The sequence below is a fragment of the Lemur catta genome, chromosome 12, assembly GCF_020740605.2.
Source record: "Lemur catta isolate mLemCat1 chromosome 12, mLemCat1.pri, whole genome shotgun sequence".
NCBI lineage: Eukaryota > Metazoa > Chordata > Mammalia > Primates > Lemuridae > Lemur > Lemur catta.
The window spans coordinates 3,362,567-3,377,985 of record NC_059139.1 but is presented as its reverse complement, the minus strand read 5'-3'; the positions used below and the strand labels follow the sequence as shown (position 1 = coordinate 3,377,985).

General features: G+C 41.6%; 1 protein-coding gene across 3 annotated transcripts in view; it reads right to left on the bottom strand.

Annotated features, from left to right (window-relative positions):
• The window catches only part of ICE1 (interactor of little elongation complex ELL subunit 1), a 64,482-nt gene that overhangs the window by 17,948 nt on the left and 31,115 nt on the right, over positions 1-15,419 (bottom strand). The window contains exons 11-14 of one of the 3 annotated variants that reach the window (XM_045565699.1): positions 14,772-14,858; positions 11,279-11,691; positions 3,479-8,308; positions 2,169-2,337 (exon numbers count right to left, since the gene is read on the bottom strand). In XM_045565699.1, the coding sequence (XP_045421655.1) occupies positions 2,169-2,337; positions 3,479-8,308; positions 11,279-11,691; positions 14,772-14,858 (5,499 nt within the window). The remainder of the gene's footprint in view (positions 1-2,168; positions 2,338-3,478; positions 8,309-11,278; positions 11,692-14,771; positions 14,859-15,419) is intronic. The other 2 variants (XM_045565700.1, XM_045565701.1) reach the window with 2 other exon arrangements.

The following is a 15,419-nucleotide window of genomic DNA, read 5'->3' as shown; positions in this document are numbered from 1 at the left end:
CTCTGAAACATAAAGAAAAGGCAAAAATTCTTTCTCCAAACTTGCTCAGTCCCAGAATTCTCCCATTTGATATGTGTCAGTACAGGTAATTTTTATACATTTGCACAAGTTTAACTTACTCATAGAACACCTAAAGCTTTTGATTTGAAGAAATAAATATTTTTTATAAATTCTGGATAACAATCCTTTTGTTGCAAATACCTTCTCTTATTCTCTGGCGTGTCTCTTATTCTCTGGCGTGTCTCTCTTTTTTTAATTAACTTAATTGAAGTATAGTTTACATACAATAAAATACAATGTTTTTAAGTAAACAGTTCAAGGAATTTTGACAAATGAATAAAGTCACATAACCACCACCATTACAATCAATACTCATTGCCCCAAAAGCTCTCTCACTCTGGCACTGTGCAGTGAAATCACCTCACTCCAGACACAGAGAACCCCCGATCTGCTTATTGTTGGTATAAATTAGTTTGCCCTTTCTCAAATATTTACGAGTGGATTCGTGTATTGTGTGTTGTTTTCTGTCTGGCTTCCCCACTCAGCGCAATGTTCTTGAGATTCACTCATGGTGCTGCATACCGCAGCAGTCTGTTCCTCCGTATGGCTGAAGAGTACCTGGTCATTTAGTGTATCTTTTCAGTTCTCTCTGTTCTACCTTATCTATCGTCGTGCCTCTCAAAAGAGTGGGTAGCTCAAAGGATATCACTGCACTATTCTGATCTGTTAATTTTAAAGCCTATGTTTATGTGGAGACGCTTCCTCCTGTCACAGGACGTCTACACGTGTTTTTCCCTCTGCCTAGAATTCTCTCCTCGCTCTCCGCCTATGTCCTTTTGTGCATCTTCCCATCTCAAGTTTAGAAGTCACTTTAACAAGCAAAGCTTCACTGACCCCTCAGACCGTGGCAAATCCACCGTCCTCAGTACAATTCATTCATTCAACAGATACTTCATCGCTGCCAACAACACACTTTTCTGGGGTGGGGATAGCGTAGAGACAAAACAGATAAAGCCGTGTTCTTACAGAGTATGCAACCTGGTGGTGGACAGAGACAGCAAATAAGATTTATGATGTAATAAGGGGTGGTAAGTGCCACGAGGCAAATAGAGGAGAACAAGGGACACAGAATGACTTAGGGAAGTATGTGAGGTAACCAAGTGAGCCACCACGAAGTCCAGGGAAGCAGGGAAACAGAACGAGAAACCTATCAGCACAGAAGCCTGCGCTGAGAACAAGCATGCTGTGGTTGAGGAAGAACAAGAGATCCTATGTGGTCTCGGCTGAACCACACCCCTCTCCGTCCTACCACCCACCACTAACTCCACGGTTTGTGCTGTGACTACATACGGCCTGTTGGCCCACTGGACAATCATACCTGCATCTGATTTTGGTCAGCACAGAACTCCTAACACTGAGCATGCACTCCATAATGATTTGTTGAATAAATGAGTGACTGAAAGAGTAAACAAAGAAATGAAATGGGCAACTAAAACACTTAGCAGCTTCATTCATAACACTAAAAGTGATGGATATACTCAATTGTCCTACTTACAAACCCTATAAACATGTTACTAAAAGACTTTCTGATGTATTAATAATATTAAGTTGCATTGTTATATCATTTTATGATTTTAAAACACTGATGATTTAATATAATAAAGAATGCCTCACAATCTGATCCATGAGCAGAGACTGAAGAAAGAGCAGTGAAGGGAAAGACACCACAGGACAGCCCTCATGTCCCCAACTCCTTTCCAGCTCTCTCTGATACACTCTTCTCTCCAGCTTATGAATTCATCTTAGGGTTGCTGCCCTTTCTAGCTAGTGGCACAGAAGTTCGGCTTGTCACTTAAAAGTATTTCCACAGTTATGGAAACTATATCTGATTCTAAAGCAGCTGTACAGGGTATAAAACAAATATGCAGTGATGAGAGATATTCTATTTACTTATAAGCGGAAATGTATGTATGGACATAAGTAAGTTTAAGTAAATTCTCCTACTGAAAACCAGGAACAGCTAGGTATAGCTAAAGCTATTGAATGCACAAAACATAATTTTAAAAAACACACAACAATCACATAGCTGAAAATATAGATCCAAGCGTAATACGGTAAAAAAGGCAACAGTATATTTTTAATACAAAAATGTTGCAATCTAAACATACCTTCCTTGAGTAGGCTATAGCTAAACACGCGAGCTCTTTCCAAGTCTCCAAGTTGCCGACAAATACCCACATACACTCTGCAGAGGGCATGAATGTAATTGTGGTCTGTAGACATCTTCTGAATTTTTAGTTCTGAGAGAATAGAGTGAAGCAAGCACTCCGCTAAATGCTGAATTGGAAAAAAAAATAAAAGGCTTATTTATCTTTCGCCTAAGAATAGCTAAAAATTACAAAATTATGTATTTATTGGAAAAATAAAACTTGCACGATTATCAGAAGGTAGAAAACAGGTAAAAAACTTGATGAGTATGGTAAGCCACAAGAATGGAGCAGGGGACATCTAAGAAATGACCACAGCCGTCTGTTTCCTGTGGTTGGTAACACTGCAGATGCCAGAGTGCAAGTCTGAACACACCTGGCTGCCTACTATCACTACCACTACTCAAATAAGTCATAATTGCTCAGTTTTTGCTAAAATAATCTATGTGTATGTATGCGTATTAAACTCAGTATAATTCTACTCTCATTCTTGTTTTCTAAACTTTAATTTACTCTATATACTGCTTAGATTTTAAAATATTGGGTAATATTTTTCTTGCTCAGAAAGAGGAACATTAAATGATAATGATACATTTGTTAATTTCCTTTCAAAATTACTTGGGGAGTTCTTTATACTTTCTGCAAGTAAATCTAAAAATAAATAAATAAATATTTATAACATAACGTCTCCAAATATATGCAGATAACCACTTAAGTATGATCATTGAGCACTGGAAATCATCCACACAGGGTACCAACAGATGTTTAGAAAATGCAGAACTACAAAAATCCTAAGAAACTATATACAAAAATCTACATAATCCCCCTCCCCCCACCCATCTTTAAATCAAGCATTTGGTCCTGTTGGAAGGTCTTTCTGTGAGACTATCAAAACACTTAAGTGTGTTTACACTACTTTTAAAGGAAAAGGGATCTATTATGTGATAATCATTTGATACTCTGAAGGAAATTATTTTAAGCCTCTAAACATGCCAGGATTGCATGGAAGTAGGCAATTTTAGTCCTGACAGATACTTTTTTTTCCTTTCAAGTTTTAAGTATTTGAGGAATACAAATTATCTAACCTCCAGTGTCTTACCATATTTCAAATTTATAAAAGATTAAAGTATTTGTCATGAAGTTTATACAGATAATTCTCATCTTTGAAATAAAACTTTTACTCAAGGTCATCTACACATTTTGTAGGCAAACAGCCTCTGTCTTTGAGGACATGTAATTCCTAATGCTCTTAGAGAAAAGCGGCCACATACCTTTTTTGTTGTGCTAAATTCATAAACAACTTCTTTTTCTTGATCTCTCATCACGGGCTTTTTGGAGATATTTCCCACATATACATGACTACGAATGACAGGTAACAGATCAAAAGAAAGCTCTGCAATTTTCCTCAGTGCATTGGCTATGGCTTTGTCATGTGACTCCACAGTTTCTTTGGGATTTAGAGGCAGCTGTGAAACTGTACTGACGGCTGGACTAGAACAACTTCTTTCCTCTTCTGCTGTTACTTCAGCTTGAGGGAGGTTCCTCTGAAGGTTCTTACGGATTCCTTCTGCAGTGGCCTCAATTTCTGGTTCTGGGGACCCACCATCCAGGCGCAATCGTTTAGCACTCCTCAGTGTAGGCGCTGACAATGTTCTTTTCCCACTGGAATCCTGCTGAGTCCCCAGATCTCTGGCTTTATCTTGGCTACAGTCACCACCAGAGCTGCTCCCTGTTTTGACAAAAGCAGTTGATGTTGAAGTGATTGCTTTGAATCCTATCATAGCACTGACAGGTCCTGGCAAATTTTTACAGTCAGTGGATGGACCTCGAGTGAACTGAATATTCCCTTTGAGGATGTTGAGGGTCCGGGCCCTGGCAGACAACTCAGGGTACATGGTGTCAAGGATTTTAACGGAGTTCTCCTGAGGCCCTCCCACAGCAGCATGGCCAGATGCGCAGGGCGGGAGTCTGCCAGGCACAGGAAGTGCATGCTTTGGTGTGGCTGCACAGAACTGCAGAGGAGACGACACTATCCTCTGACCTGCTGATGCAGCAGACGGAGACGGAGAAGGACCCGGAGGAGAGGTGCGCCTGGGGTCTTCTGGCCATGGAGACATCACAGGAGGAACCGGGATTTCACAGAAGGGAGAGATCTGGCTGATAGGAGAGGGTGGTGAGGGAGGACTAGAACTCGGTGCCAGGGGAGAAAGTGGCTGTGAAGTCCTTGGAGGTGTGGCTATCAGAGGAGCTAGCAGAGGAGGCAGGGGAGGCCCCACTTCTTGCCGTATTTTACTCAGCGTATCAGCAGAACAATCTGTAGGAGTAGATGTATCAGCATTTGCTAAAATGGTCTGAGTTTGACTTCTTTGAGTTTTTGTATTACTTTTTTCCCCTGACAATGACTGAGAAACTTCACTCTGATGAGCTTCAATTCTGCTTGATGCTAAAGTCTTTACTGGTTTGTTAGACTGATCTTTGTTTGAAATCTTTGATCGATTCTTATTTTTGCTGAATGGCTCAAGTTTTGAGTTATAATATGTGTGATCAGAGGCAACAGTCTGAGAGTCGAAGTCTTGATCATATATTTGAGAACTAATCCATATACTAGGCTTAACAGGTCTATTCCGCAAACGACTTTTATCAAAGTTGGTACTCTGAGCACTGCTTGAAACATCCTCTTGGGGACATGAAAGATTACTACTGCCACATGGAGGCTCCTGAAAGGGAGGGCCAGTGTGACTGGCCTCCGGGGTCTTCTCAACAGAAGTCATTGGGGCGCAACCAGCATCCAGCCCTCCTTGATCCTGAGAAACAGGGATGTCTCCAGAAACCTCACACAGTGTGACCTGTTCCATGTGTGGAACAACAGCCACACCACTGATGACTGTCCAGTTGTCTCCATCCTCAATGACTAGATTTTGATCCTTATTGATAAGCACATTTATGACTTCTGAGGTCACTGTTGATATCTGATACTGAAATGTCGTTTCAACCTCACAACTAGCACTTTGCTCGGTCCCGGGCTCTGCTGCCGAGTCAGAGCACAGGGCTGGCGGCTCTGCAGGCGCTGCCTGGAGCTCTTCCGCACCGTCCGGGCGCCTGCTTGCCTCTGAGCGATCCTCTGGCCTGCTCTCAGCGTCCTGGTTATCAGGGCCTCCGCTCACGGGAGAGCTGCCTCGGGTGTCCAGGGCGGCTGCCAGTGGGGGTGGTTCTGAAGCATGTGCCAAGGAGCCAGTCATCTCCTGAGGGGGAACTTTCTCTCTTAAATTTTCACTTGTCGTGTTGTTATGTATATTTAAGAGCAATAAATTACCAGTATCTTTACCATCACAATCTTCACAATTTGTTTGAAGTTCTTGCCCAATCTTGGTGAGAACCTCAGACAGTGTTTCTAAAGAACACTGAGTAAACTGGCTTGTGTTTTTTAAAGAATCATTATCTTCTGATTCAATCCATTCTTCAGAGGTTCCAAGCGTTTCTTCTTCACAAGGTTGCTTTTTGTATTTTTCTCCTGATATTTCACCTTGCTGTAGTTCTTTGTTCGCTTCTTTATTTAGGGTTCCTTTACTAGAACATTCTGAAACAGAGTCCCCTGAGCTATAATCCCTTAACTGACAACTCTCAAGAAAGGTAACGACATCTGAAGTAGAAAGTCTGTCTAGCTCAGAAACAGTACTTATGCTAAAATGCTGGAAAGCTGAGGTCAAATCACCTATCTCTAAGGAAGGTCTTATCTCAGCTACACCAGCACCTGTATCTCCTAAATCTTTCTGTGGGTCTCTGGTAGCATCTTGCTGCTCATTCCCCATCACGGCTTCAGGCTCACGTTCCCCCTCACTGCAGCTAAGTCCCTCACTCTCCTCTACCTCAGTGTCCTCCTTTCCCTCCCGAATGCCTGCGAAACAATGCAAAGTGCCAGCAAGGCTACTTGGGGAGATACTCTGTGTCTCTCCATCTTTTCCACAAAACGCTGAAGAAAAAGAAGTGCCTGTTGTGACAAAACATTCGGGAAAAGCCCTACCAGGATTTTTAGATTTCAATTTCAAAAGTTCATTAGCATTTTGCAGTGTGCTAGGAGAACTGTTTGCTACAGCCAAGGCCTCACAGGGGTTCTCTTCAACAAGAAAACCTCCTGATGCTATCACTTCTGTGGCCAGAAGCGGCTCACTGCCATCTGTCCCACTCGAGTCTGGATCTGTGGCCTGAGGAAGCTGCCTTTGCTTCTGCACTGCGGCTTCTCCCTGCACTGCAGCTTCTCCCTGCACGGCGGCTTCTCCCTGCACGGCGACTTCTCCCTGCACGGCGGCTTCTCCCTGCACGGCAGCTTCCCTCACAATGTCTTGGTTTTGGACAAACATGTTTTCAGAAGAGAAAGATAATTCAGTGTTTGTGGAACAATCAGAATTTTCTACTGGTAAAGAACCACTTGGAGAACTGAAATCTGATTTTCTCCTAGAGGGAGAAATTTCTGGTGAAGTGCCTTTCACAGCAGCCACTTCCTTGCTGTTTTGTGTTGTATCATCTCTTTCCCCTCCACATTTTGCTGTAGATGGCATACCATCAGTTTCATTATCACTCTTTCCCGTTGCTAAGGTAGTAGGCTCATTCCCTTGTAGTCTCAAGGGTTCCAATTTAGCACTTGGAATCTTTTCAGGTCTTGCCTGCTTTGTGATAACTGATACTTGATTAGGCAACAACGATGTAGTGGTCTTAAATTCTAAAGGATTATTATTTTCTCTAGGAAGATCAAGCTTGGGTGCTGGTCCTTTATTCTGTAGGGACGGTGCTGTCTTTTGTTCATGTTCTGATTTAGCTCTCAGACTTTCTTCCCCACCTCTCCTTAATAAATTGCTATGGTGCCATGAAGTGCTTTTAAGGAAATCCAAACCACCCTTGATCAAGCCAGCCTGAGAATCTATTAATGACGTGAAGTCTGGCTTACTCAGTGCCAGCTCCATTCCTGTATCTTGACTTTCACATTGTCCATCTTTTGTAGCCTTCATAAATACTGACTGAGGAAATAAATGTATTTTGGTCATACCTTTTACAACTTTTGTACACTCTATCTCACTGCTCTTCTGATCATTAAAATTAGATGCTCTCAGTTCAGGGCTCAAAGCACGCAAGCTATTCTCCAGGCTGTTTCCTCCTACAGAACACTCTGGTGGCTCAGACTGCAGATGTAATGTGTTTAAAGTTTTAGTTTGTAAATTTTGTTCCAAATGATGCAGTTCAGTAGGGAATATGTCAGTTGGAATATGTGTATCATTAACACACTCTAACCCAGAAGACAACTGGGGATTACTGCACAAAGACAATGTTACTGAGGAAGAGGAGGAAACACTGGCTTCAATATCAAGCCCTGCTGCATCCATTGCATCACCTGCATCGTCTTCTGAGTCAGGTGACTCTCCCAAAATGAACCCTTGCATATCCTTTGTTTCCTTTTCCATTTCTCCAGATGCTCTCTGCAAATGGTCAGAACCTGTTACACAGTCTGATTCAGAAGTGATTTCCTTAGTTAGTGTCCACTTAGTAAACTCCGACGTGGGTGATCCTATCACTTTGGACAACAGGGTTTTTCCTTCAGATTCCTTGGGTTCATTTAATGGCCTCTTGCTGAGAGGAGAATCCCACAGCTCTGGCTCCCCAGGGGCAGCCTCCTTCCCCTGTGCTGGGCTGCCAGACAACTTCTCAATGCACAGGCTTCGGGTGGGCTTCGGGTCAGTTTGCACTGACTTGTCCTTTTCCCTAATCTCTGTCTGTTTTCTTGCCTCTTGTAAAATGTCTCTTTTTCTATCACTCACAAATTGAGATGACACTGTCCAGTGTTTTTCACGAGCTAAAGGTTCTCTCAGTGCTGCTGTTGAAGTCTCAAATCCAAGAGTTGTCGTTTTATTTACTTCCAATGTATTTAGAGCTTGGATAGGTCCATGAGATTTGGGCTTTTCCTGCCATATACTACTTTCTTTATTTTTTCTGAATGAGCCCAAATAATTCTGTGATTCAGTTGTATCATCTTCTGAAACAGACTCAGTAGAATTTCTAAGCTGGGCTGAGTCATTATCGCTGGAATCTGTATACTCTCCAAAGTAGGTTTCCTTAAAAAAATATGAATTATACTAGTAAAACACTAATTCAACAGACTAAACATGACTATCAATTAAATGTATGTAAAAAAAAAAAAAAAAAAGTACATGCTTCCCGAAGAATCCTTAAAATCACATCTGAGAAAGGACAGTGTAGGCTTGGAGTCTCAGTGGGTAGGGAGTTCTCCATCTCTGGTATAACACTGTCATGCCCTCTCCCTGAAGGTGCCTGTCCCTCCCCAGGGGCCACCCCTCCAATATTAGACACCCTCCCAAGACCCACACCCTATTACTCCACACAGGGCTGAGAGTTATGTTTGTTCTTTTAACTTCCAAACATTCCTACATCCGAACTCTTACTTCTCCACAGAGAACAATGCCTGGTAACAAAGCCCCCAACACAGATGTATGGCCTCTGGCTACACAGCCCTCTATTTCCCTCCTTGTCCCATGCCTCAGACTCTCACCCAGTACAGCCTTGCCACTGTTCAGGGGCGTCTTGTGGATGTATCCTGCCACAGGTCTCCCCAGCGCATTCTCACATGAATGCTGCTCCCCGGCTGTTGTCATCAACCACACCTGTGCCATCCTTACATCGCTCCCTCCCTCCCAGCCCCTGTCCTCCACCAACCAGTACCCACCTCTGCTCCAGAAACCCTGCCTGGCCCCCAACTAGTCTCCTCCTACCTGTGTTAACTGTCTCTAGCATGTGCCCACCTGGTACATAACAACATCAACCACCTTGCTGCTATTCAGCAAGGAAACAGTGGACTGGTGAAGATTAACAACTGCTGACATAGACTTGCTCCTACTGAAAGAATTCTTTCCTCTCCTGAACTCTAGAGCTGTGGTCCCCAACCCCTGAGCAGCAGACCAGTACTAGTCCCCGGCATGTTAGGAACCAGGCCACACAATAGGAGGTGAGTGCCAGGCAAGCTTCATCTGTATTTACAGCCACTTCCCCACCGTTTGCCATCCTTGCCAGCCCCCCAGTCCATGGAAAAATTGTCTTCCATGAAACCAGTCCCTGGAGCCAAAAAGGTTGGGGACTACTGTTCTAGAGGACTACTACTTCCTGGCTTTCCTCTGCTCTCCTGTCCTTCTTTTCAATCTCCTTTCCTCACCCCTCCTCTACTACCTGTCACTTACATAGGGACAGTTCCCCAGGATTCAGACTGGGCCTCCATCCTCTTCTCCTGCACACTTACTGGATGACATCAGAGTCACATGGCTTCTGCTGCACTCAGACCCCGACAGGCTCTAACCATTTGTGCCACCAGTCGCCCTCTAAGCACCACACCTGTGTACACACATATCTAGTATCTGCCACTGTACCATGGCTGTGCACACACACACCTAATGTCTAACACTGTACACATTATTCTCCCACCCAAACAAGGTCTCTTTTTATATTTGCTATTTTTGAACATCTTTGACTCCTCAAGCTCTCGTAACCACAACATCGAAAATGTCACCAAATGCTGCTTATGTGCTCTCATAACACTTTCCAAACCAGTCCCCACCTCTTTGACCCTAATGCCCTAACTTGGGTTCAGGTGTCAAGAATCAAGTAAACTGCTTTTCAAACCACTGCCCATTTCCTGACTGTCCCCACTTTCTGTTCATTCACACTGTGACTAACCTGAAACTTTCAAATAAAAATCTATCTTCAAGCCCATTCTTTGCATTTGTCAGGACTTCCCATTGCCTTCAGGATAAAGCGGAAACCTGTTAGGAGGGCACACACGGGCCTTTCATGTGGTCTGCACAAATGTTCCCAACAAGGTGCTCACCCTCAGTCCTACATGCCGTGTGAACAGCTCCTCCCCGAAACTTCCTCACTCACTCTCCACAACTCAGGAGGGGCCTACCTTCAGAAGCACCCTGCACCCCACCCCACCCTGGTCTCCGTTCAGGACTGAGCTTCTTTTCTGTGTCCTTTTCCAGCAGAGTTTCCCAGCACTGCAGGGCACAGCAGAGCCCTTGTCTGCCCCCTTACTGGTCCCACCTCCACACAACAGACCCAACAGAGCAGCAACTGCGTCCACGGTCATCTCTGCCTAGCCCAGTGTCTGCAACATAACAGACGTGTGATGTTTCTAAAGCAAGAAAGTGCCTCCAAGGAGGGGAACACATTTATCTGCTCCTTAAGCCAAAAAGTATACAAATTGCTTCATCAAGACTAACTTCCTAAGAAACTACTACAAAGCACTCTGTAAGCACATAGTATGATGATGAATTCATCAAATAAAGGTGTAGAACTCGGCTACACTAAGTTAATGGGCATATATACTGTACACATGGCTTTTCCTATCACTGTAAAATTCCATGCATACAAATATATATTTAATTTACTCATTTCATATTTATTTTGTGCTAGAGATAAGAACAAACAATGAAGACACAGTCTTCCTACAGGAAACTTATAATTTGGTTGTGGATAAAGACAAATAAAAAATGCAACCATAACACAAAGTGAAAAAATTCAGGTCAGGCACAGCGACTCACACCTGTAATCCTAGCACTTTGGGAGGCTGAAGCAGGAGAATCATTTCAGGCCAGGAGTTCAAGACTAGCCTGAGCAAGAGCGAGACCGCTTCTCTATGAAAACTAGAAAAATTATCTGGGCATGGTGGTACGCCCCTGTAGTCCCAGTTACTTGAGAGGTTGAGGCAGGAGGATTGCTTGAGCCAGGAGTTTGAGGCTATAGTGAGCTATTATGATGCCACTGCACTCTAGCCTGGGAGACAGAACAAAACTCAAAAAAAAAAAAAAAAAAAAAAAAAAAAAAAAATCACCCTATATATGGTGATCCAAGGGGTACTGGGCATGCCTTCTTAAATTCTCATGTTACTCCTTAATAAAACTGGCTAAAATTAATAGTCTTTGCCAGAATACCACAAATACCCTTTGAGTATCAATGACATATTGGGATAGACAATGTGCCCACTTGCTAATTCAAATTCAGAGAACAAAACTCACAGGTGCAAGTGAAGACGGTAAGGAAGCCACGTGTGGTGATGACATCAGAGGGGGTGAGGGCACTGGAGACAGAAGCGGAGGGGGAAGTTTGAAGAAGTCAATTGCAGCCTGAAGATCTTCGTCAAAAAAATGATCATGGTCAGAAAAGTCAGTACTGTCACCATCATTATGACTCTGCATTACAACCTCAGGATTCCCATCCTCGTTAAAAACATGGTCAATACTATAATTTGCTCTACCAGGCCTCTCTTTTTCCACATTTTTACATGAAGATAAGTCACCCGCTATCTCCATGGACAGTTCTGTGAGGCATGTCTGCACATCTGAGGCCCTGAGAGGACTTCCTTGTGCTGGAGGTAGTGTGCCATCTTTCCCAGACACTCTGGATCTGGTGTTTTCTTCGGCAGGTTTTTCTGTGGAAGGGTAAAAAAGTAGGTATCAAATATTTACAATATCAAGAAAACTTACAAAGAAACCTCATTCTAAGAGCTTAAAATGCTTGAAATATTAAATCCAAGTAAGAAATATTTTTTATCTACTCAAATTTTATTTTTTGACACACAACAATTGTACATTATTTGAGGTTAGGCGTGAATTTTGATACATGCATACAATGTGTAACAATCAAATCAGGGCAACTGGGGCATCTATTATCTCAAATATTTATCTTTTATTTATGTTGGGAACGTTCTAATTATTTTCTTCTAGCTATTTTGAACTATACAATAAATTATTGTTAACTATAGTCACCCTACTGTACTATCAAACGCCATATCTTATTCCTAACTGTATTTTTGTACCATTAATGAACCTGTCTTCATCCCACCCTACCCTTCCCAGAAGTAGAAATGTTTTTTAAAAAAGTAGCTAATTTCTTTGCTGAACATGTCCTAGAAGACGTATGTGAATATATTTCATATAAGTATGCTACCCCTGCAATGAGAAAAGTGAGACAGATAGGTAGATGGGCGGATGGATGAGACAACCCACCAACCCATTACTATAATGCACAGTTGGAAAGGCATTGGCAGAAGTGGTCACAGGCCTTGTTAACTCACTCATTCTCTTGGTGAATCTTACCATATAACTAGCAGAATTTGGCAGAGAAACAACTTTGTGTATATAGGTCGAAAGGGCCACTATTTTCTCTGTCCAAAAAGTAATCTGAAATCAACCAGTATCAAGCCTACCCACGGCCATATCTATGCAATGCTCTAACTGAGAGACCTGACCTGACAAGGTCACCTGAATACTTCATATGACAATATAACAGAAAAGTTCCTATAAAAGTAAAGCCAACCCTTTTGGGTCTTGATTTTGGTGAACTCCAGTAGCACTAATTATTAGCAAAGACATATGGGTCCATAATCATTTGTCATATTCGAAAGCTTAAAAAAAAAGTTTTACAAAGAATCCTGGGCTCCTTGGAAAAGTGGTTGATAGCTGGGGGGGGAAAATACAAGTTGAGACTGAATCATCTTGAGATAGCAGAAAGTAAAGTACTCAAAAAAGGATGGAGTATGTCTGAAGGGCCCACGAGACAATCTGAAGAAGTTCCCACAAAGCTAGAGCAATTCAAACAATAAATAAGGATAGCACTGAATTATAATGTATAGAATAAGTATCTATGAGACTGTACTGACATAAACAAATAAGCTAATACATAAATAAATAGAGAAAGGACACAGCTCTTCTTTACAGAAAAATTCTAATTAATAAATACACAAGAAATAAGAGAAATACAAAAATCACTATTTGGCAAACACCAAAGCAGTAACTGTAGCAGGTAAGAAAGATCCACTGATGGATGCTAAAATCAGTGGGTGACGATTTGAGAGAAACAGAACATTCACATATTATTAAAATATCTTTCTCAAGTTAATTCATTAGGAAAAAAGTAACTTTACAATAAAGAAAACTGCAGACACCATCTTAAACAAGTGCTCAAGGTTACCCTCCCCAGTGATAACACTTCTCCCCAGCACCACACCTCCAGCAGAGGGAAACATCTGTGCTGTCCTTGCCATAAATACACAGCCTCAATCTATAAAAGAAAATGTCAGACAAGCCAGAACAATAGGCTTTCTATAAAATAATACTCTCTCAAAGTGTTATAGACACGAGAGACAAGGGAAAACCAAGAAACTGTCAGACTGGAGATTAAAGTATGATGACCACTAAAGGCAACTGGGTCACGGACTGGACCCTGGAATGGCACATCAGTGGAAAAACTGGGGAAATCTAAGCCTTAATGAACAGGATTGCACCAAATGTTCTGGTTTGGGTCATTTGTAATGGAAAATGTGAAAATTTGGGAAATCTGGGTAAGGGTTCCAAGGGAGTTCTCTGAATTATTTTTGTAACTGTTCTCATGTGAAATAAATAAAAAGTTTTTTTTTTTAAGAGTATGTTTTATAGCATAAGATTATAAAAATACCATGTTTTCCCTTTCTACCTTGAAAAAATTAACATAACAGATTTATCCCTCAAAACCGTGTTTTTAAATGAAAACATCAGATTACTAACCGAACAACAGCCCTTTTAATAACATAATATCATAAAACCAAGTGCTTAAAACAGACTACTGACTGATCCCCAGGTTGCTTCTGCCTACACAGATAGAGAAATTCTGAACTGAAGTGACTCATCTAGGAGTTGCAGGCACCACCTGGTTACTATCAATGCTATTACCCAATAGATGTACTGAAGGAAAAGTCTATTTAAAGGAACCTCATCAAATATGCCTTTGTAGACCTGACAAGTTCTGGATTTGGCATAAATATGAATCAGTAACTTGCCTATTAACATTTTTCTGAGGGAACTTTGTCTTCAGAAGCCTGAGAGGAAAACCAGGTGCACGTGTTTCTATAGATTCAGATCCTTAATGATCTGTGAATTCACAGCAGCTAACCATAAGAAATTAGTAAAATGACAAAAAGTTAAACAAGAAGCACTTTAATCTTATAAGCAAGACGGCTATCTTCCACTCTTCCAAATAGGTATTTGGCTAATATCTATTTACAAATCCTACATCGACTCTAACTGTGAACTTGGTAGAATGCTTCTGTGACATTTCACTGCAAATCAAGATGCTCAGGCAAAAAGAACTGGTAGTTACATAAAAATGCATGAAGCTAAATTGCTGATGGGTTGATTAAACTCATGAAATGATCTAGAAAAGCTGTCCATCCTTCAGGTCTGGCGCATATGCCTGTTCAACATGCCTCTGTATCTGTCCTTCCAGCTTCTTAGAATGTTCTCAGAAGAAAGCTGCTATTAAAAGATTAAAAGCTAAATTCATTTACTGAGGTTAGAAGTCACACTGAAGGGAAAGGCATTTTGTATAATTAAAAGTACCTATTCTAGTTTATTCAATTCTTTTCATGTAAAATCAGGAGATACTAAAAACTAAAGGCTGCAAGGTCTATGGCAAACATTTCTATTTTACCAACACAGAAGTACAGGAATGTACTTCTGTAAGCTTCTCTCTTACCTGGGACACATGTGCTGCCTTCACCAGGGAGTCTGTGTGTTGTGTTTACACAGAGCCAGAGTTCCTTCAGAAGCAGTTTTACTTTTCCTGTGAAAAAGCAAGCATTAAAGTCTTATCATTTGGCTCAGCCTACACAAGGCCAAAATATAACTCTGTGAAATCAGATTTATTAGGAACTTAGGAAACTAGGTAACTTAAACATCTTCCCCAAACTCAACCATTATGCACAATTCATTAACGCAAAGGGCTGCAACATTTTAAACAAATTAATCTTTGGCCAATATATTTTCTCCAGAGTGCTGTGAGATGGGGGAAGGAAACAGTTAATGACCAATACAGTACAAAGGATTTGGGCTCTACGGATTCTATAAAGAAGAGTAGAGGAGCATCCCTCAGTTATATGAGGTTATCAGAAAAGTCATCAGAGTTATGCATGCTATAATAAACCTGGTGGGGGTTCACGGATCGTAGCAAATCCATCAATGGAAATGAGGTGGGAGATAAAATGTGTGTGCATGAGCATATGGAGAGCAACAGATAATCACACACAGCAAACAGAGAGAAGCACATGCTTTCAAAAGGAAAGTAAAACCTTTGGAATTTATATAAATTTTTAAAGGGGTCTGGATTCCTAAAATGGTTAAGAAC